Source organism: Furipterus horrens, unplaced genomic scaffold (genome assembly GCF_987537825.1).
Source record: "Furipterus horrens unplaced genomic scaffold, mFurHor1.1.pri manual_scaffold_4, whole genome shotgun sequence".
NCBI classification, from domain to species: domain Eukaryota; kingdom Metazoa; phylum Chordata; class Mammalia; order Chiroptera; family Furipteridae; genus Furipterus; species Furipterus horrens.
The window spans coordinates 86,066,599-86,087,989 of record NW_028327174.1 but is presented as its reverse complement, the minus strand read 5'-3'; the positions used below and the strand labels follow the sequence as shown (position 1 = coordinate 86,087,989).

Here is a 21,391-nt window from a genome sequence, read left to right as displayed (position 1 = left end):
ACGTTAATGAATTCCATTTGAAAAACCTGACTCTTTGCTAAAAAACCTTAAATGATTAAAAGCATCGAAAGCCGCTAACATATATTTTTGTGGTGCCTTTCCTTTAGAGGTGAACCCCACAGCACGACGCCTTTTTTTTTTTTTTTTTTTTTTTGGCGAAAGTGGGAGTTTCTAAACAACTTCCCCGAGCCACTTCTAGAAACCAATTCCGGTTAAGTCTGTTGTCAAATGAGCGCGTCTATAACGCAGTGGATTCTGGGAGACCAGTCGCCACCTGCAGAGACGTGCAGACACGTGTGACACAAGACTTCAATTCCCATAATAATCAGAGAGAGTCCGCAATTTCTTCCGGGTCACCCATGAGGTGGCCGCCATCTTGCGCGCTGAGGTGTGGCTCGTCGCCTGGATACTTTGGGTTAGGTTTTCAGTCCGTCCGTCTTTGCTTTGGGGCAGTTTTTCTGCACTTAAGCGTCTCAGAGGCCCGTGTATTTCCAGAAGACGGTATTATTGGGACGTGAAGGTCGATGCGTGCGGAGCTGCGGATAAAGTGAGTAAATACTTCATATCGTGTGTGTACTCGCGCGCGCGCGGTGCTGCGAATAAAGTGTGTGTGTGTGCGGTGCTGCGAATAAAGTGTGTGTGTGTGTGCGGTGCTGCGAATAAAGTGTGTGTGTGTGTGTGTGCGGTGCTGCGAATAAAGTGTGTGTGTGTGTGTGTGTGTGTGTGTGTGTGTGTGTTTCTGTCGGGGAAGTAGAGGTGACGTTTTCGATTTCAAACGAATTCTTGGCAGAACCTGAATCTGTTCCCATTGCGACAGAGGAAACAGTTACTCCCGGAGGTCGGGAGGCCGCGAGTCGCAGGCCGCGTTCGGTTACCACAACCGATAGGTTATCACCTATCTTCCTGGGAGTTTTCTGACGTTTCGAATGTGGAAACGAGAAATCGACAGGTGGCTAAGTTGAGACTTATTTCCGGGAGTTCGGCGTTCTTTACAGTTGTCTTCCTCAAGCGTCTAGCCTATCGCTGCCATTCTCTGTTTGCCTTTTTGCCTTTCCTTTTTCTTCGTATTGGAGGAATACGAGAGAGCGGGCAGAACGAAGATGACTAAGGAAAGCAGGCTTTCGGATTGTGTTCTTGAGCGCCCCTCAGAAATGTCGAGGCAAGCAGAGTTTAATCTTCAAGATTTACAGACTGTCTGGAAAAGAGGAGGGCTTTGATCTGGGGAGTTGCCAGAAGTTCTTCACTAAACAGAAATGACATATTTGCGTCATTTCTAGTGCAGCTGAAGTATTTTTTTTTTCTTTTAAATGAACGCAGAACTCCCATTTGGAAACTACTTTTACACTACTAGCAGGAATGGAGCCCACAAAGATTGGCATTTCCGTTAACTTGGCTTTTGATAGCTCTGGAGATGTGCTTGTCTGAAGTTGGGGATCCGGATCCATTCACTCCTAAGGACACAGTGGTTTTAAATAGAAGACGTTTATAATGCAATTTATTGCAGCCAGTTTGGATATGTGTCAGTTTGGTTGGCAGATTACTCTCCTTAATACACAGTTGTGTATCTGTATCATGAAAATGTATATTGATTCAGCTTTCCAAACTTAATAAGCTTTTTAAGTTCTTTAAATTCAGAAACACGTCATTTAGATTGAAGGTGAGGTGTATCTTTTTTTAAAAATTACATTTACTTACCCTCAATGAGAACCCTCTCTTAAATTATTATGTTATAAAAATACTTAAATAATAACTGGCTATAAAATTACAATTTTATCATCTTTGTATTTTGGGAAAGTGTTACCATTTATTATCACAAAGTATAAAGCGTTTCTCTTGTTTCTGAAGAAACTTTTAGACTTTTTAAAATATTAGTTACTAATTGTGTGAATTTTGTGCTCCTCAGATGCCTTATGGTGAAACTGAAGCTAAATCCTTGAGATATGGGGAAGAACTAACAAGTGAACCATGCTATAAAAAATTGAAGTCAGCTGAAGAGTCTTTTGTTTCCCCCCATCATGGTGTTTCTAATTTTCACAGAGTCCAAGAGAACACTGGAAATGATTGGGTCCCTGTGACCATTACTTATGTCAGAGGACATAGTTCTCCTCAGGGGGACAAAGTCAAAACTACAAATTTGCAGAAACCTGTGCGTGATAAGATGGCTGGTAACAGACCAGCTGTTACTGAGTCCACTAATTCACAAGTTTTACAGTCTGCAGATCCTCCATTGGTATCCACAGATGATGAGATATATAGCACAAGTAAAGCATTTATAGGACCCATTTACAAACCCACTGAGAAAAAGAAATGTAGTGAAAGGCGGAAACAAGCAGACAATCTCAGTGGTATAGATGGCAAAGGAGGACAAGAAGAGAAACAGAAATTTAACTGCAGAAAATCAGAGATTGATCATGAATTATTCCAGTTTTACAAAGAAATTGAAGAGCTTGAAAATGAAAAAGATGATTTGGAAGGCAGTTGTAAGGAATCTGAATCCTCTGAGGAACAGTTTATTTCACATTATCAGAGCCAAAATAATGATCTGATCAAATATGTAGAAGAAAAGAAAAGAGGTCTTAGTAGTGCTCTTCAGTCACATTGTAGTTATCAACAGGACATGGGGAATGAGCCAGGCAGATATGCTTGTCATGGACAAGTAATACCTACATTTTGTGACACATCCTTTGCTTCTTTCAGGCCTGAATGGCGATCGGTGCATTCTTTTATAATACCCAGAGGTCCTCCTCTTCCCAGTTTTAACTATCATTTAAATATTCAAAGATTCAATGCTCCACCAAGTCCACCATCAAATATTTTCCATGACCAAGATGGCTCTCAGATTCAAAAAGGAGGTTATATGAATAGCTGTCATGTTAATTGGAATTATTTGACTTTTGATCAGAATAATGAATATTTTGACTCTAGTGAGACTTTCAGTAGTGATCTTCCCTATGGAAATGGCTACACTCTACAAGATGCATATATGAGTAATGGTTTCTGCGGACCCAGTGAAGGATGCTGGAAAGATCCTTCTAGAGACAAGCATAACAGAACAGACAGGTTTATGAACCAGCAGTTTCAAGAAAAGAAGTTAGGTAAATTACAAAAGTTACTTATTCTTTTAAGAGGCTTGCCTGGTTCTGGGAAAACAACGTTATCTCGGTAAGTAAAGGACACCAAGTGAATACTTGGTAATTCATTACTTTAAAATCACAAGTGATAGTTGTAATTAGTGACAAGTGCTTTCATGTTTCTAGTAGAAAATGTTTGTTATACTTGAGAATGGCATCTGATAATGTAAATATTTTCAAAGATGCTTTCTGATAGAAAAAAGGCAAATTGGCATCTATATTAAGAATTTATGTAGGCCTTTAAAAATAGATACACTATATATAATTATGACAATGGTGAAAGTAAATGCTTTTTGAGAACTGTGCTGGCCTTCAGTTTTAAGTCAGCAGTTTAGGAAGAGTTGGACTTTGACACAGTTATTTCACTTTATGACCATGGACAGGTTTTGTTGTCTGGACAGGTTTTGGTGTCTGTTAATAGAATGAATAATACTTGAGAAGCAAATGAAATAACCCAAGGAAAAGAATTTTGAGCATGTTTTAAGCACTGTACCCTGTTTATACCATTGCCTGGCAGAGGGAACCCTTTTCTGGTTTCTTTAAATTCAAGGAGTTTGAGATGAGCAATATACAAGGATGTGCAAAGTAGGTTTACGGTTGTTCATATGGAAAATAATACAATAATTAATAATAATTCAAGAATAAGCTGCTTTGTATGACTGCAAATCTATTTTTGCCTGCCCCTGTGTGAATTAAAATGGAGTTAGAACTGGTGATGTTTTTATCTATGACAAAATATTTCAAATTCATGATTTTACATTTTAAAAAAAGAATATTGTTCTTGAGTACAGCTGTACAGTTGTGAAAAATAACACAAAGGTAATACAAAACCTTCGTTTTTTTATGTGGGATGATTAAAGTTTTATACCAGATGAGGAGAAAAAGAAAATTTACATGATATCTTTGGGTGAGAATAAAAAATTCCAAGGAACCATTTTGTAAATGTTTTATATTTACTTGCAAGACAACCTAAACAATCTAAACACATGTTTCTTTAAATACAAAAAATTAGACAAAGATTAAATTTATGATACAGATATTTTAAGTAGATTATAAGCTGTGATCATTGTACATTTAGTTTAGGTCTTTGCATTTTGATTCCTCTCACTTTAGTGAAGATTTTGTAAAGAAATGAAATTTCATGTCATTGGAAAGGATAGAAATTAAGAGTGAAATTGTCACAAACATGGGTAATCTAGATTTAGAATATAATGTCAGAAATGTATTAGTTGAAATTTTGAGATTTGTTGAAGGTATCTAGCTAGGGACATCTAAGTTTTAGAATAAACAGAGAAAGAAAGATTAAGTTTGGGACAACATTGGAGTACGTTGAAACTGAAGGTGAATAAAGTAGTGGTAACTCAATATAATTTCAGGGAGATACTTGTAGAGGGAGATGATTATATTATGTATATTTCTTTATTGGGGGGATTAAGTATATGCTATAAGAGTGGAAGTTATAGTAGCAGTTACCATTTATATCATGACTTACATGAGTACTTTCATATGTAAAAATCTTATGATACAGGTTGTATTTATTTTATAGAAGCAGCAGAAGCTAAAGAGAATAAATTCAGTTTAAGGGATTTGGGAAAATTTCTTAAAACTGATAAAAGAGCAATCTAGGGATGTAAATGAGTGTGTTTCTTCCCTGCTCCTTCACTTTAATATTTAATGCATGAAGCCCAGTGTGTGACTCCTGACTTGGAGGAGCTTGGTTAAAGAAAGTTTCATTGTAGGTCAACAATTTTTGAATGAAGTAGGATTGTAGGTCTGGGATTAGATATAAAGCCACATACCTCTGGTGAGGAATGGCTTCACATAGGAGTTAGCTTTCAAAATGAGTATTGAATAAAGAAAGGAGCAAAGATTTGGTATCAGAGTTGAGCTGATTTGGGGTACTAAATTAAAAGATAGTATTGTTTCATACTGATAGTTGGTAATGAATGTAGAGGGTTAGATAAAGTTCAAATTCTTTGGGGTATTATTCAAGCCCCCTTAGTCCTTAATTTAGTTTTTACCCACCTCTCCATCTTACCTGTCTGCATTTGGACTGCTACCTGCCCGCCATTGTAGGAGACATAATACTTTTCCATTCATTGTTCTCAGGGCTTTGCTAATTCAGGGGTTCTCTTAAATACCTCCACTTTTCAAAATTTTGGCTTATGTCAGCTCTCAGTAATCCTTCTGAACTCAGTACTTGCCTCTACCATTCTTTGCCTTAAAGGTTTATTTGCATAAGCTGCACAAAAATACGCCTGGCCCACAGAGATCCCCTGATGAAATGAAGACTTCCCAGGCAGCTTGTGCTGGGGGAGAGATGGCTGGCAAATGTCTGAGAGACTGATGCCTCGATTACCTTCCTCTAAGGTCTTTTACAATCAATTAAACAGTACTGATTACAGAAAACAGATATTGTTCAGGGATAACAATTGAAGGAACAGTTGAGATCTCCCTCGGTCAGGGTGTGTTGGACACAAAGACTTCAGATGGCCGTAAACTAGGGAGGATGAGTTCATTTTGAGTTAGTTAAAACCTCTGCTGCTGATACAGTAAAGTGATCAAGCAAGGTAAAAGAACAGGGCAAGCTTCAAAGGACGTAAATAATTTTCTCATGGCCCAATTCCCACTAGGGCCCACTGGCTATGGTATCGAGGCACCTGTGCACCCAGTTTTCCCAGTTTTCCAGTCAGGTCTTACAGGCTTCATTTCCTTCACCTGGCCTACGTGGGGCTCCAAGTCTCGATACTTTCCCAGGGGGACCCTGACACCTTACCTTCTGTTTGTTCATAATTGACCTAAGACACTTGGTTATAATGGCTGAGGCTTCGTTTTTTATTCACAACTTTGCTAATACATTTTAATGAAATTAGTCTTTGATTAAATTCTAACACAAGTATAGACTTTAAATATTTATGAGTAAGCTAGTGCAAAATAATTCACACAATCTTTTAGGTATGATAAAGTGCAGACTGACAGCACTTTGATGAAAGGTTCTTTTGAGGCCATTTCAAAAATATTATAGAGGTATAATTTCGTTATCATTATAATTGGCAACAGCTGAACAGAATCCTCTCAGCGGATGGACACAGAGCCATTTAGAAATCAAGCGTTGAGTGTTGTTCCCAGGGGTGTGGGCTGTAGATTTTGTTTGCTTCTTATAATCTGTTCATGCAAGGAGGAAGGTAGATTCTAAAATATTTTAGTTAACCCACATTTTTAATACTCAACTGACTTCACCAATGGGAGAGTATATTTTCATAAATAAACCACTAATTTATTATATTAGCAAAATGTTTGGAGTGATCGGAGATAAAATATAGGTAGGTGAAGCACTTGTCAGAGAGAAGGGAAGATGCTACACTGCCTGCTTTGAAGATGCAAGAAGGGACTGTGATCCAAGATATTTTAGGTGGCCTTTAGAAACTGGAAAGGGCAAGGAAACAGATTCTCCTGTAGGGCTGCCAGGAGGAATGCCAGCTTGCCCAGTGAAACTGATTTTGGATTTCTGATCTTCAGAACTGTAAGATAATATATGTGTGTTGTTTTAAGCCACTAAGTATGTGGTGATTTGCTACAGCAGTGTGGGATACTACTGCATATATCTTAGTTTAAAGAGAGATGGGAAGAGATTTTTTTCCCCCCTTCCTGCTTTTTGGGGAGATCTTGGTTTAAACCAAGAGAAAAGATTTCCCTTTCCTTATGTAGGTCTATTAATTCATGGAGTGTGCAGAGTGAAGTGCCCAAGTAAAGGGGTCTTTGGCTAGAGGTATGCAAGGCCACTCAGTACATAAGGAGGTAAAAGGTTCATGAAGTGTCAGGTTTTTCTGGGAAAATCATTTCTAGTTTTAAATGCAGATGGATGTATTTAGCAAAATAATATACAGTTTTTAGAAAGTTCACAAATCATGAAAAGTAGCTCTTATAGTGGGCCATTTGGGGGAATAGGTTTCCTGAAACAGGTTTAAGGAACTGGATTGTTCCTTCAGGGAAAAAGTATAAACACAGAGTGAATTAGTTACCTATGGTTGTGTAACAAGTTACCCTAAAACTGAGTTGTTAAAGCAAAAACATTTATTGTCTCAGTTTCTGAAAGGACAGAAATTTGGGTGCTTCTGGTTAAAGGTTTCTAACATGCTGTGATAAAGATGGCTAGGGCTGTGTTCTGTTCTGAAGGCTTGTCTTGGGGAGGATCTGCTTGGAAGGTCTCTCATGAGGTTGTTGACAAGACTCAATTCTTTGTGAGCTTTTGGATTGAGGACTTCCTCTGTTCTTGCTGGCAGCAAGCTGGAGACTCCCTCAGTTCTTTGCTACTTGGATCTCTTTCCATTCAAACTTGATGAGAGAAAGCCAGACATCCCTGAGCCCAAGACAGAAGCTACTTTTTAAAGTAACCTAATCTCGGGAGCAGCATATCACCTCTACCATATTCTGTTAGAAGCTCTAGTCACTGACTGAGACCCACACCCAAGGAGGGGATTATACAAAGGTGTCAATACCAGGAGTCAGGGATAGTTGTGAGCCAAATGGTTTTGGCTCTCCAATCACTATTTATGTAAAACTGATGGCCTGATTTCTGAAATTATTTTTTCTGATTTGTTTAATATCAAATTACAAAAGTGGTTGTGAGAATTAAATGAGATCATAAGTAACATATAAAATGCTTGACACATAGTAGATTTATCAAACAGGCAGCTATTTTGAAAAAATACAAACCAAGTGGCCAATGGGCCCACATCTGATTCTTTTTTAATTAGATACTTAATTTTTCAGAGTTTTAAATTTGACATTTTGAGAATCTGTTTTAGTATCTGCCCTGTAACAATTCTGATAGAGCCCTGACCTGGTGGCTTATTTAGTTGGAGCATCGTCCCATGCACCAAAAAGGTTGCAGGTTCTGTTCCCAGTCATGGCACATACCTAGGTTTGATCCCTGCTCAGGGTGCGTGCAGGAGGCAACCAATCGATGTTTCTCTCTCACAATTGATTTCCTGCTCTCTCATTTATTTTTCTCATTCTCTTTTTCTCCTTTCCCCTCTCCCCTCCCCTTCCTCTCTTCTTGCCTCTCTCTCTAAAACCAATAAACATCCTCAAGTGAAGAATCCAAAAAAGAAAAAAAGAAATAGAATTCTGGTAGAATCTAAGAATTTTGAAAATATACCAATATTCTTAAATAATTTATTTTTGTTCTGATGGTTTGTATGACATCAGATGTGTTCAGATTGATATAGGCATTTTTAAATTATGAGTCCCCCAAATAAAGCTTCATAATTTGAGATAATTCAGAGAATTTTCAAAGGGAGCATAAGCAGTCTGTGTCGTCTGGGAAGAAAAAGTCTCCGAGCTAAAATTATTTGTTAAAATTATGATTTATATACTTAAATTGTTCTTTATAAAGGTTTACTCATGCTTGATGTTGACTTAATCTGATGATGTAAATTAATTTACTGTCCCCTCTTCTTTTTTTTTAATTTGGGAGAGGTCTAAACATTTCTTGAACACAAAAGACACTTTACTCTTGTAGTATGGTATTAACATCTGAAAAGTCGCTGGCTAATCAAGTAATAGAAAAGAAAAAAATGAATCTAGGAGAGGTGGTATCAGTCTTGAATCTAGTATATTAAATATAATTAGGTAGTGTATGGTTGCTCAAAATCTTTTTAGAAGATTGAGCTGTGGTTTGGAATGCTAATATTATAGCATTTTTATATTCTAGGCTATCTATAAGCAAATAAGATGCCAAATAACACTAGATGGAAATATTTTGGGAAAATTATGGCTGCTTAAAAAAGAAATCCAATACCAACTTCTCTAGCAAATCTAAACCACTTACTTTCACTTGGTTTGAAGTAATTTGGACTATAATTCTATGAGTGAAAATACATATTTGAAATCTTTTTCAATGTATGAATTCTACATTATAAATATATATGATTATTATATGCCAAGAAAAGGAGAGATGATGTGTTGAAATCCTTCTGTTACTTTTTTAGGAAGTACGCATTCTTGAATCATCCCAGAACAATATTCTTTTACTCCCACCTTCTACTCCCTTTCCCTCTCAGAAAATTATAGAACCATATCCAGTTGTCTAATGGTTGAGGGAGAGGGTAGAAATAACAAAATACTTTTGTTGGATGCAAATCATTCTTTTACCGTTGTTTTCCCTTTTCTCAGCATACTTCATCTTTTTCATGTGTCACTAGTTATGGGAATTCTCTGACACTTAAATGCTTATTAATCTCGCTGCTTAGAAATTTACGACGATCATAATGTGAAAACAAAGCTCGATTGCCATTGACTTGTTCTGAGAGTGTGTTCTTTATTTAGTGTTATTTCATTTAGTAATTTAATCTCTTAAAAATCTAAAGTTTGAATATACTGTGGAGGATCACAGGTTGTTTCACAACCTTAAGCCTCAAGCTATTTCTGACTCCTACTTGCTGGTTTTACATTTGTGCTTTGTGAAAGTAAGTTTATCAATGCTGTCTTGGGTTAAATAGAGTTTTCCCACAGATGAATTGCTTGCTTAGTCTTATTTGCCTTTTAGGTTACCTGCTACACTAAATTTAGGCAATTTTAGACACCCAGTACACATTCACTAGTTGACATAATTTTGGGATTGGTTGAAAGACTTTAAAAGTTTTAATACAAATGCCACTTTAAAAAAGTTTTTGATACTGGCTATGTAACTATGTAGATTTAAGTGTGAAGTGATATTTGTAATCTGAAAGCTTTTTGAGATTCGGCTCCTCTGCTATTCTGTTTGCAGTATACTTACAGGTATGTACTGGAAATTCATAATAAACTTTCCTGTGTGGCTTATTTCTCATGGCTATAGATTTTATAAATGGCACTTTATGATTTTTTTTATTAACAGAATTCTGCTTGGTCAGAGTCGTGATGGCATTGTGTTCAGCACTGATGACTATTTTCACCATCAAGATGGGTACAGATATAATGTTAATCAACTTGGTGATGCCCATGACTGGAACCAGAACAGAGGTTTGTTTTGGGCCAAGTCTCCAGGGATAGAATATTTGACTTGGAGTCAGAGGGCCTGGGTTTTTATTCTTGAGTTGACTTTTACCAACTGAATGACTTTCCCAAGCTATTTGAACAGCTTTGAGACCCAGTTTTTTCATCTATTAGAAGCAGTGATACTTGCAAGGTTGTTGTGAAAACTAGAGAATTTAGATAGAATATTTTATAAACTGTAAACAGTGAGTACCAATATAAACTGGTAGAGGGGTGGGATATTTTGGTAAGCTTTATTTTGTATCTCTTGAATAAATTCAGAGAACTCTGATACTCTAGTTATGTATTCCCAAAAGTTTTTTTTTTTAATTATTTTTTTGTTTGTTTATTTATTTATTTTTAGAGAGAGGGGAAAGGAGAAAGAGAGGGAGAGAAACATCACTGTGTGGTTGCCTCTCACTTGCACCCCCAACTGGGGACCTGACATGTAACCTAGTCATGTGCCCTGACTGGGAATCGAACCAGCGACACTTAGCTTGCAGGCCAACGCTCAATCCACGGAGCCACAGCAGCCAGGGCCCAAAAGTTTTTTTTTTTAAGAGTAATGCTAATATTTTCTAAGGCTTGATATATGCCTGTGTATGCTAAAAATTTTTCTCATTGATACTACTTTGTGAAAACTCCATTGCATACATTTTTTAGAGATAGATGGGTCAGTTTCTTTTCACCTTGGAATAGTGGTTCTTATTCTTGGCTGCACATTTGGATTATTTGGGGACCTTTTTTAAAAACCTGTGCCTGAGTCAGCCCCAGAGAGTCTGGTTTTGTTAGTCTGGAGTGGATCTAAGCATTGGTATTTTTTGTTAAAGTTACCCAGATATTCTCATGTTGCAGTCAGATTGAAAACTTGATCTAGAACTGTGTAAAATTCATGTGGTATAAGTTAATTTCTTTTTTAATAGATGAAGAATGCACTATAATTAAACAAATTAATTTTATTAAAGAAAAAATTTAAACCATGAATTGAGAAATTACAATGAATCCTATAAACCTATCACTTAGAATTGTTAGTTACCAATATTTTGCCATATTGGCTTTATTTTTGTATTCACTTCTCCCCTTTTCTAATTACTGAAATATTTAAAAACAATTCTAGACATTATACTGTATGAATTTCAAATTAACCACCTTCTTACTTAATATGTTATTTAACTACAATGCCATCATCACACCTAAAGGAAAAAATAATCCGATTCCTTGACATCATGTAATACCCAGTCTGCAATCAAATTTCCCTAATCATCTTAACTGTTTATTTACAGTTTCTTTGTTTGAATCAGGATCCAAACAAGGTCCTTACAGTACATTTGTTTTTATGTTTCTTTTAGTTTTAATCTGTAGCAATTGCCCCTCTTTTCACCCTCATACCATTAACTTGAAGAAACAAATTGTTTTTCCTGTAGAATATCCCATATCCTGTATTTGTCCATTTGCTTCCTTATATCAACATAAGAAATGTCCAGACCTGTTAAGAATTTTTTTTTTACCATATCCTGTACTTGTCTGTTTGCTTCCTTGTATCAACATAACAAATGTCCAGACCTGTTAAGAATTTTTTTTTAGTTTATTTGAGCCAAACAGACTACAATTTCTGTAAAGTAAAATCTCAACAAATTGAGAAAATGCTCCAGAAAATGACAGTTTTACCACTTATTTTTATTCGTTAGAATCAAAGGGGAAGATGTGAAAGGGTTACATGAAATTCATTGGTAATAGATTAGGGAGGTGGGAGAAACCAAAGCAAGGAAATATCTGAGATTGGATAAAACATAAATCCAGTAGATAGACTTTTTTCACATTGGTGGGATAGATAGCAGGTAACATTTATAGCACATAGAGATGGGATGCAGGAGAACAAGATAACAGTGTTTTGTGCTCTGGTGGGAGGTTGTAATCTAAGGGGATTGCTCTGACATTCCAAAGCCATGTTATTATACATGGAAAAAGATAATAGTAGGCTCAGTTAAGGTAAAAATTGATCTTTGTCAAGGAAGATACTGGCCTAGGATATGACTACCCACCATGACTTGCTTTTTGTTAGGAAATTTTAATTTCATGCCATCCTATGTGGTTACTTTAGGTCTCTGAGTTTGTAAGGCCTCTACGCAGCCTCCCCTGAGCTTGTCAGGTTTTGTCCACACTTGTGGTAACCATTTAACTCTTTCTCCTATATTGCCTTAAATGGAAGTTAACTCTAGACTGGAGTATTAATTAGGTTCAAGTTTTTTTGCATGGGGGAAAGGAAAGTCTGGTTATCTCATTTGTAGTGATGCTGAGAATGATCAATCTCTTCAAAGGGACAGCCTGCTTCTTCCATTATGAAGTTTCCTGTCAACCTTATATTTAATGATTTTATCTAACAAAAAATGTTTCCTAAAATAAATTAAAAAATAAAAATGTTTCTTGAATCAGTTATTTCATTAAGGGTGGTAAAATGGTGATTTTCTAGGTCTGTTGTTTCTTCCATGTTTGGTAGGTAGAATTCTTCTGTAATGAGATCTTCCTCTCAATTAGAACTAGCAACTAGGGTCACCCTAAAGTACAGTATGTACAGGAAAAACAGGATAAATGCTTTTCTTTTTAATTGTTAATTTTCAGAGGAAGAAATTTCAGGGAGGACATTTTTGAGTAAAAAGTTTCTGTTGTCCTTGGTTTCACAGGAAAGTTTAAATGTCAGATAAGTTTGTAAGACTACTTTCTAGTACTGGTTCTATGACATTCTAGGATTCCTCCAAATATATTAGAGAGAGGCATAAAAATCTCAAAAAAATAGGAATTTTTTTGATTTTTAAAAGTGCCAGAGAACATTACTGCTTAAATAATGTTGGTATTGCAACTCCAAAAAATGTTTGGTGTTATGGGCCTAAAGTTGGGAAAATAGGAATAGGTGATAGGTGGAATGAATAAAGGTACTGGGCAGAGTTAGTATACCTTTGGTGGACTTGGAAACTTGTTTGTGTGAGACAATTTTTCTCTTCGCAGAAATAGTCCAGAATCTTCATTAAAAGGTTCACATTGTATAAATTATATTGCAAAATAAAACAGTGGTTTCTAGATAAGCTACTTATTATAGTAGCATAATAAATAGACTTTTTAAAAGTAATTTTTACCTTTTTCAGGTAATGATAACTACTAATTATTAGACAGTTTGAAATTAAAGCATGAGTTATTTAGGGCAGAATTTCTCTTTTCAACGAATATTTATTGCATATTTTAAATGGACACCACTCTGGGAATATCTGTCTGCCTCATTTTTTATTAGAAGAATCTAAATTCATCTTAGACTGCTTATAAATTGAGAACATCTCCAAGATGTCATTATTCTCATTCTTAGAATATGGTGGTTAATTTACTTAAGAAAATAAGTCATTATTTGCATATTGAACCATTGTTTCCTCAGGAGCTCTATTCTCCTGGAATGCCCTGGAATGTGGTATTAAATGATGATGATTCAGGAAAGAGGATGATCTCGCCATTATTTAGTTGATAAACTCCTCTTCTGGTAATAATTCCTAGGAGGTGTAGGCCTGTCAGACATTAGGAGAATTACTTTACTATGCTTCTTTTTAAATGAAAGACTTTATCACTTTACGACTGGGGATAGAGCAGTGGGAGATGGATAGTATCTTGGTGTCCTGTTTATGACCCAAATTCTAAATTTCTTTCAGTATTTAAGAGACATCCTCCAAATACATACATCCTCAGCCATAGTCATTATTACTTAGCTAACTAATCTCTATAATTGTTTCTGCCCTGGCCTCTGTATAAATGTTTTCATTATGTAGAACTTAACGGTTTGAATGCTAAATTCCAAGAAAATTTCCATATCATCGCATTTTGCCTCAGCATTTTAAATTTTATTATGTTTTCTTAATTATATTTTTTGTCTATTTACACTTAAGGTGTAAACATTCCTATTATCACAGTGGCTTACTGTGGCAATGATTCTTGCCTTATGGAGGAAGAGATGGTATAGCTATAGGGAGATAGAATTTTTAAAAGTTCCGTTCTATCTCAGCATCCAATTTAAGAGACATAGTCTTAAGAAATAACCAGCTTTGATGGGTAGGGTAATCGTGGTTGTAGGTCCTTGCTCTTTTTTTTTTTTTTTTATAACCCTTTGAGTGCCAGTGTCGCTCCCAACGACTCTTTTTGATGGCTATAAATGTAAATAACAATGGAATAATTCATAATTTGTTTTGTTCTCTTTTTTTGTACCTCAGGTTATATATTGATATAGCTTTTTCTCATGTTGATCCAAATTTCAAATTTTTACGCTTATTCAAATGCTGACATATTAATTCTGTTACAATTTTTCTTACATTTTAAAGAGTCCTTTTAATTTAATTTATCTTTGCAATAATCGTCAAAACTCTTATGTAGTGTATCTGATAAGGAAGCTTCTGCTATTGTACTGTTTTTGCATTTCACTTTTGTTTATAAACTTTCCCTGTTGATACCTATTGATATATGTCTGTAGTGTGAATGCCATTTGTGTTCATTTTTTTGTATGTTATGAAGTTGTTTTCTTTTTCAGAAATTTATGCAATATTTGGCATATGTCTTGCTTGTTATCCATGTTGCTATGTGTTTTTTCAAATTATAATCATAGGTTTTATATTATGCCATACATTATACTTCAAAAGCCATATTGAAGGAAAGAATTTATTTTTTCTAAAATAATTGTTATAACATAATTTTAATGCAATACATTTTTTACTAAATTGCATCAGAGAACACTGCTTAGAAAGAAGAGTGTATTTACTATATGTGAAATTTTCAGCAAATTATTATGAATAATACTGGGGAACACAATTTTTGTTGAGTTAGATCTGACACTTGTTTTTGACTAACTTTTGGCATCTGAATCCAAAAATGACCCCAGTTTTTCTCCCTCACGTCAACTTTTTAAGGTACGGGATACCCTCCCTTTGTCCCGAAAATTATACAAAAAATGGGTGTCTTACAGGCACCCATTTGTAGGTAACTTTCTGCTTTTCCTTGCTGCTTTTAAGATTCTCTCTTTATCTTGAACCTCTGGCATTTTAATTATGATGTGTCTTGGTGTGGTCCTCTTTGGGTCTAGCTTGTTTGGGACTCTCTGTGCTTCCTGGACTTGTATTTCTATTTCTTTCGCCAGATTAGGGAAGTTTTCCTTCATTATTTTTTCACATAAGCTTTTGATTTCTTGCTCTTTCTCTTCTGGCATCTCCGTGATTCGGATGTTAGCACATTTAAAGTTGTCCCAGAAGTTCCTAAGCCTCTCCTCATTTTTTTCAGTTCTTGTTTCCTCATTTTGAATGGCGACTTTTTTTCTTTCTTATATTCCAGAACATTGATTTTAACCCCAGTTTCCTTCTCTTCACCATTGGTTCTGACTGGATTTTCATTTGTTTCATTTAGCATAGCCTTCACTTCTTCCCTTATGCGTTTGCCATACTTAAGCATATCTGTGAAGCCTGTGGGCCTCTTTATCACCAGTGTTTTGAACTCTGCATCTGTTAGGTTGGCTATCTCCTCATCTCTTAGTTCTCCCCCGGAACCTTGATTCATTCCCTTTTTTGGGTCATACTTCTCTGTCTCCTCATCTTGACAGGCTTCTCTGTTTGCCTCTATCTTAGGTAGAGCTGTCACACCTGTTACATTGTAAGGGGCGGGGCCTTAGGTGTTCATCAGTAGAGGGCGACCTGTTTCACCACGTTGTGGCACTGTGTGTGGGGGAGGGGTCTGAGAGGGAGCAATGCTGCTTGTTCAGCACTAGCCCCTTTTCCAGGCACTCCTCCCACTTCTATATGCGTCTGGCACCTCTCTAGCTCTTGCCCTGGCCGTCGTTCCTAGAGTGCGTGGGTCTGTGGACGTTCTCGGACCATGGGGGCCCTTTAAACAAACAGACACTGCTGAGAGACTGGCAGTTTCTATCTCCGCCCCAACCCACATTGGTTTTCACAGTCAGAAGCAATGAGGCTTTATTTTCCTTGGTGTTGGAGCTGTGAGCTGCATGGTCTGGCCTGGGGCTGGTATCGCTCCCCAGGTGTTCCTCGGACTTTAATAATATGTGACTACTCTTTCTGCTGGCTGGTCACAGCCACTGTCTTCTCTCTGCCCTCGCTCCACTCCCTTCTACCTGTGTGGATAAGTATTACTTCTTTATATCTTTGTTTGAGGAAATTCCATACTGTTTTCTACAGTGGCTGTACCAGTCTGCAGTCCCACTAGCAGTGTACTAGGGTTTCCTTTTCTAAACATCCTTGCCAGCACTTGTTTGTTGTTTTTAGGTTTGAGGTAGATGTAATCCTTCTTTTGGTTGTGGAAGGAAGTGAAGCATGTCTACCTACGCCTCTGTCTTGGCCAGAAGTTCTTGTTCTGATTGGTTGTTTTTTGTTCCCTTAGTGATCCAAGTAATTGATTTGATTCTTGGCTTCATCCTCTCTACTGTTGATTCCCTGGACATTGTTCTTTTTCAATTAGTGTATCTCCTTCATTTCCGACTGAATCTTTTTTTATGCTGTTGAGGTACTACGTTCCTTGCGTACCCATATAACCAGTGTTTGAACTCTACATCTGACATAGTTCTTTTTCTGGAGTTTTGCTCTGTTCTTTCATTTGGCCATGTTTTTTGTCTCCTCATTTTGGCAGCCTCCCTTTGCTTGTTTCTGTGTATTAGATGGAGTTCCTATTCCTCCCTGTCTTGGCAGTGTCGCCTAATGTATAATAGTAACTGTCCTTGTAGGGTCCAGTGGCAAAGCCTCCCCTATCACCCGAGCTGGGTACTCAAGGTGTGCCTTCCATGTGGGCTGAGAACACCCTCGTCTTATATTTGAGCCTGATTGCTGCTGGCAGGTCACCAGGGTGTAGCAAACAGTGTTAGCCAGATTGTTTTTGGGGGAGGGCTCAAAGAGGAACAATGGCCTCTGCCTGCCTTTCTGTCTGGGAGAATCCTGTCCCCCCAGCTCTCACCATGCCAGACACTTCAGTTCCTCCCTATATGCCACTGGTACCTTTTAAGCTGCTACTCTGGTGCTGGAGCCCATAAGGAGTGAGTCTGAGTGGTGGGTTCTTTAGGAGGAACTGCTTTGGCCTCCAGCAATTTCTTCCACCCACTCAATCCCCACTGGTTTTTGCATCCAGAAGTTATGAGGACTTAACCTTCCTGGCACTGGAACCCTGGGCTTGGGGGCCTGGTGTGAGGTGGGACCCCTTGCTCCTGAGATATCCCTCCTGAATTTTTATCTACCACAGATTGGTGTGCAACCAACCCATTTCACATCTCTGCCCCTCCCCCTACAAGGGATGGATGTGGTTTCTTTAATTTGTAGTTGTCAGACTTCCATTCAGCTCAATTTCTGATACTTCTGAGTGATGGTGTTTCTATAATTCAGTTGTAATTTTGATGTGGTCATGTGAGGAGGTGAGCCATGTTTACCTACTCCTCCATCTTGACCATAAATTCTAGTCCTTGCTTTTTGTTACTGTGAATATTTCTTCCCACTCCCTCTGGTCTGCAAGTTTCTGTTGAGAAATTAGCTGACAGTCCATGGGAGTTTTGTAGGTAACTAACTGCTTTTCTCTTGCTGCTTTTGAGATTCTTTGTCTTTAAGCTTTTGCATTTTAATTATGTGTCTTGGGTGGGGTCTTTGAGTTCATCTTCTCCTTCTTGGACTTGAATCTAAAACCAAATAAAACAAACAATGAGAACAATAATAGACTCATAGATACAATGAACACGTGAAACGGTTGCCAGATGGGAGGGGGTTTCGGGAATGGATGAAAAAGGGGAAGGGATTAAGAAGCACAGACTAGTTAACAGAATAGTCACAGGATTGTAAAGTACAGCATAGGAAACATAGTCAATAATATTGTCAAAACTATATCTGGTGTCAGGTGGGTATGAGATGGGATGATCACTTAGTAAGTTATATAACATCTAATCAGCTGGAGAGTACAACTGAAACTAATATAATACTGTATGTCAACTATAATTTGAAAATAGAAAATAATTTAAAATTAGCCACAAAGTTTGTTGAACTATGGTATTTAGCTAGTTGGTATATAAAGTTTGTGCCTTGGCCAGGTAGCTCATTTGTAAGAGTGTCATCCTGATACACCAAAAGCATTATTTGTAATTGTAGAGCATTGGAAAATACAGATAAGCATAAAATGGCAAATATTCTCCCCACCAACAGATGACTACTTTTTTTAAAAAAGATTTTATTTATTTACAAATAGAAGGGAGGGAGAAAGAGATGGAGAGAAACAGCGATGTGAGAGAGAAATATCAGTTGGTTGCCTCTCCTACATGCTGTGACAGAGGCTCCAACTGGTGACCTTTCATTTTGTGGGATGACGCCCAACCAAGTGATGAGCCACATCAGTCAGGGCCTATAGATGACCACTTGATTTTTTAGTAACTCTTCTTAGATCTTTCTATTTTGATCAAAGTATTAGATCATAGTTACATATTATCGTGCAACTTGCCATTTTTAGTTAACAGATCTCCAACTTTCCATGTCAATAAATGTTGACTTCTTTTTATACTTGGACCATATTCAAATGTAACTTATTCTTGTATTTCCTGTAAATGAAACTTAGCTCCAGACCAAATTCTTCATTAGCTGTAGACACAACAAAATGTTTTCCCTAAAATGTCCTTTACGGTTAGTCAAAGTCAGTATCTGGTCTGGAGAATACACATGGTGTGTGGTTATCTCTGCTAATTCTCTTTTAATCTAGTGGAGTCTTTCTTTTTTTTTCCCATGACACTGACTCAAGAAATTGCATAGCTCTGGTTTTCAGTTCAGAAATGTAGAAAATTTCTTAGTAATGAAGGTTTAAATTTTATTTGTTTTTTCAATTCATTTTTTTATTTCAGCTAAACAAGCTATCAATCAGGGGAGGTCTCCAGTTATAATAGACAACACTAATACACAAGCTTGGGAAATGAAACCATATGTGGAAATGGTAAATATGAGATATGGGGGAGTTTTTATATTTTATTCTTGTCAGTTTTTTTATATTCTGGAATTTTGTTTTCTTTGATCTTTATTATTAAAACATTGTCCTTATTTTCTAAAGAGTTATGGTTGTTTACTTAGTTTTAAAAATATGGGAATGATGTTTATTAAGAAATATGCTTATCATGTTCATTTTGCTGGACTTGATAATAATTGGAATTTGACAACCAGTTAAGGGGTCTTAAAATTTTTGTAAACCATATTATTTTAAAAGTAAAATTTTTCTTGGTGGAGCAAATTTAGAAATACTGTCTAAATGAAATTTGTATCTGCCTTTTTACTTTAAGAAGTATTGTCTGGGTTTGTGTTTTCTTCCTTTCATTTGTGTAGGCCATAGGAAAAGGATACAGAGTAGAATTTCATGAACCTGACACTTGGTGGAAATTTGATCCTGAAGAATTAGAAAAGTAAGGCACTCAAATTTATTTTAAATCTTTTTTCTTATTTTCTTTTCTTCTTTACGTAGTTGATGTCTTTAGTAGCTTTCCTTGTCAGGTCTTTGCTACTTAAGATTAGGTACTACTACTTCTTACTTTCTGTTAAGAGGAATGTTGGCTTTAATTCCATTATTTTTGAGGCACCTTGCTTGTTAAGTTTTATTAAATTTTTCTTGTTAATTGTGTTTGAGGGATAATTAGGACTTTTCCATCTGGTTTTTACCTAAGCCCCCTCTCTGCATAACCCTTCCAATTTCATTGCCTTCCCATTTTAGGTCCCATCACCTTTTTACCTGGTTGTTAGAAAGGTAATATAGTGCAGGTACCTAATAATAACACCCCTTAGTTTGACATTTTTCTGTAGAATTGATTGAGTCATCAAATTTGACATCTTGTGGATTTAGTCATATCTTGCCAGTTACAACCTGAGATTTCTTTTTGCTCTTATATCCTCTCTTTGCTTTCTCTTCTCAATTTGAGTATAAGCATCAGTAGTTTTGAAAAGTTAACACTTTTTCTGGGAAAAATGAATTAGTGGATCTAGAACTGTAACATTAAATGTACAATATGTTCCTGTGTGTTTTGCCATGTTCAAGACAAGTTATGGAAAACCATGAGGGTAAAATAAATTGTAAAAAGTTCTTTGAGGGTCAAGAACAATTTTTAAACCACTTTTGGTTTTCATAATTAAACTCACAGAAATACATAAAATATAAACACACAGCTTAACAAATTGCTTATAAGGCAAATATTCATTTAACCATTACCCATGTCATTGGAGCTTTAGCAGCACCTCAGAAGTTCTTGCAATTTCTTTCCCAGTAACAAGTCCTTGGTAATTACTTTCTTGCTTTTCTTTAAAGCATTTTTTCTAAAACATCTTTTACCATGACACCATAGTTTTTGGTTTTTTCCAAACTTTATATAAATAGAATTATGTAGTACATATTTATTATGTCCAGTTTATTTCACTTAACATAATGTTTGTGAGATATGTCCAAATTGTTGTATCTCTAATAATTTGTATTGATTAATAAATTTTAATAATTCAATAGGACATGTCCTAAAATAACTTCTTAAAAAGTGATAAATATTTGATATTGATTTTTGTAAGTCCTACAAGTCCACTCAATTCTATAATTCTCAAAACTTCTCTCATAGTCTTTGATTTTGTTATTTAAAAAGAGGGAGTTTAGCTCAGTGGTTCAGTGAATCAGTGGTTGGTTCTGTGTGATAAAAGGTATTACCAGTTAACATTTTGCTCTGATTTATGCTATCTTTAAACATTTTTAAAGTACTGTTAAAAATTTTGAGGGAGCCGTATACATTTTCTTGTTATAAAATGTGTATAAGTGAGATGTATTTTCTGATATTTATTTGAAAAATATAGAGTCTGCACTCTATTAGCTAAAACAACTTACTCTCTGAACCTATAAATTCTTTAAAGAATTAAAATCCTTTTCTTTTTTGTTAGGAGGAATAAACACGGTGTATCTCGAAAGAAGATTGCTCAGATGTTGGATCATTATGAATATCAAATGTCTATCTCTATTGTAATGAATTCAATGGAACCAGTGCACAAAAGCACACAAAGACTTTCTCCTTCAGAGGAGAGACAGAGATGGGGAAACTCTCTAGGCTCACACAATCAAGTCTGTGTCACATACAATCATTAAGGTGACTTTTCTCAGCTAACACATTTGTTGCTTGCCTTTGAAAAATATTAGTGAGCCTTTCCTGAAGTTTATATACTTTTAAATAAAAAATTTAAAAA

At 36.2% G+C, this 21,391-nt stretch overlaps 1 protein-coding gene across 3 annotated transcripts; it reads left to right on the top strand.

Annotated features, from left to right (window-relative positions):
• The first annotated feature begins 364 nt into the window (after positions 1–364).
• Positions 365–21,391, top strand: LOC150012341 (NEDD4-binding protein 2-like 2). 3 transcript variants are annotated; one of them, XM_090273710.1, is made up of 6 exons: positions 365–547; positions 1,904–3,162; positions 10,012–10,136; positions 19,039–19,127; positions 19,511–19,587; positions 21,092–21,391. In XM_090273710.1, the coding sequence occupies exons 2-6, from the start codon at positions 1,904–1,906 to the stop codon at positions 21,291–21,293; spliced, it is 1,752 nt and encodes a 583-aa protein (XP_090129836.1). In that variant the 5' UTR covers positions 365–547; the 3' UTR covers positions 21,294–21,391. The 3 variants fall into 3 exon arrangements, with proteins under 3 accessions (XP_090129836.1, XP_090129837.1, XP_090129838.1); XM_090273711.1 differs by lacking the exons at positions 19,039–19,127; positions 19,511–19,587 and having other exon boundaries at positions 21,092–21,240; XM_090273712.1 differs by lacking the exons at positions 365–547; positions 1,904–3,162 and having other exon boundaries at positions 10,020–10,083; positions 19,036–19,127.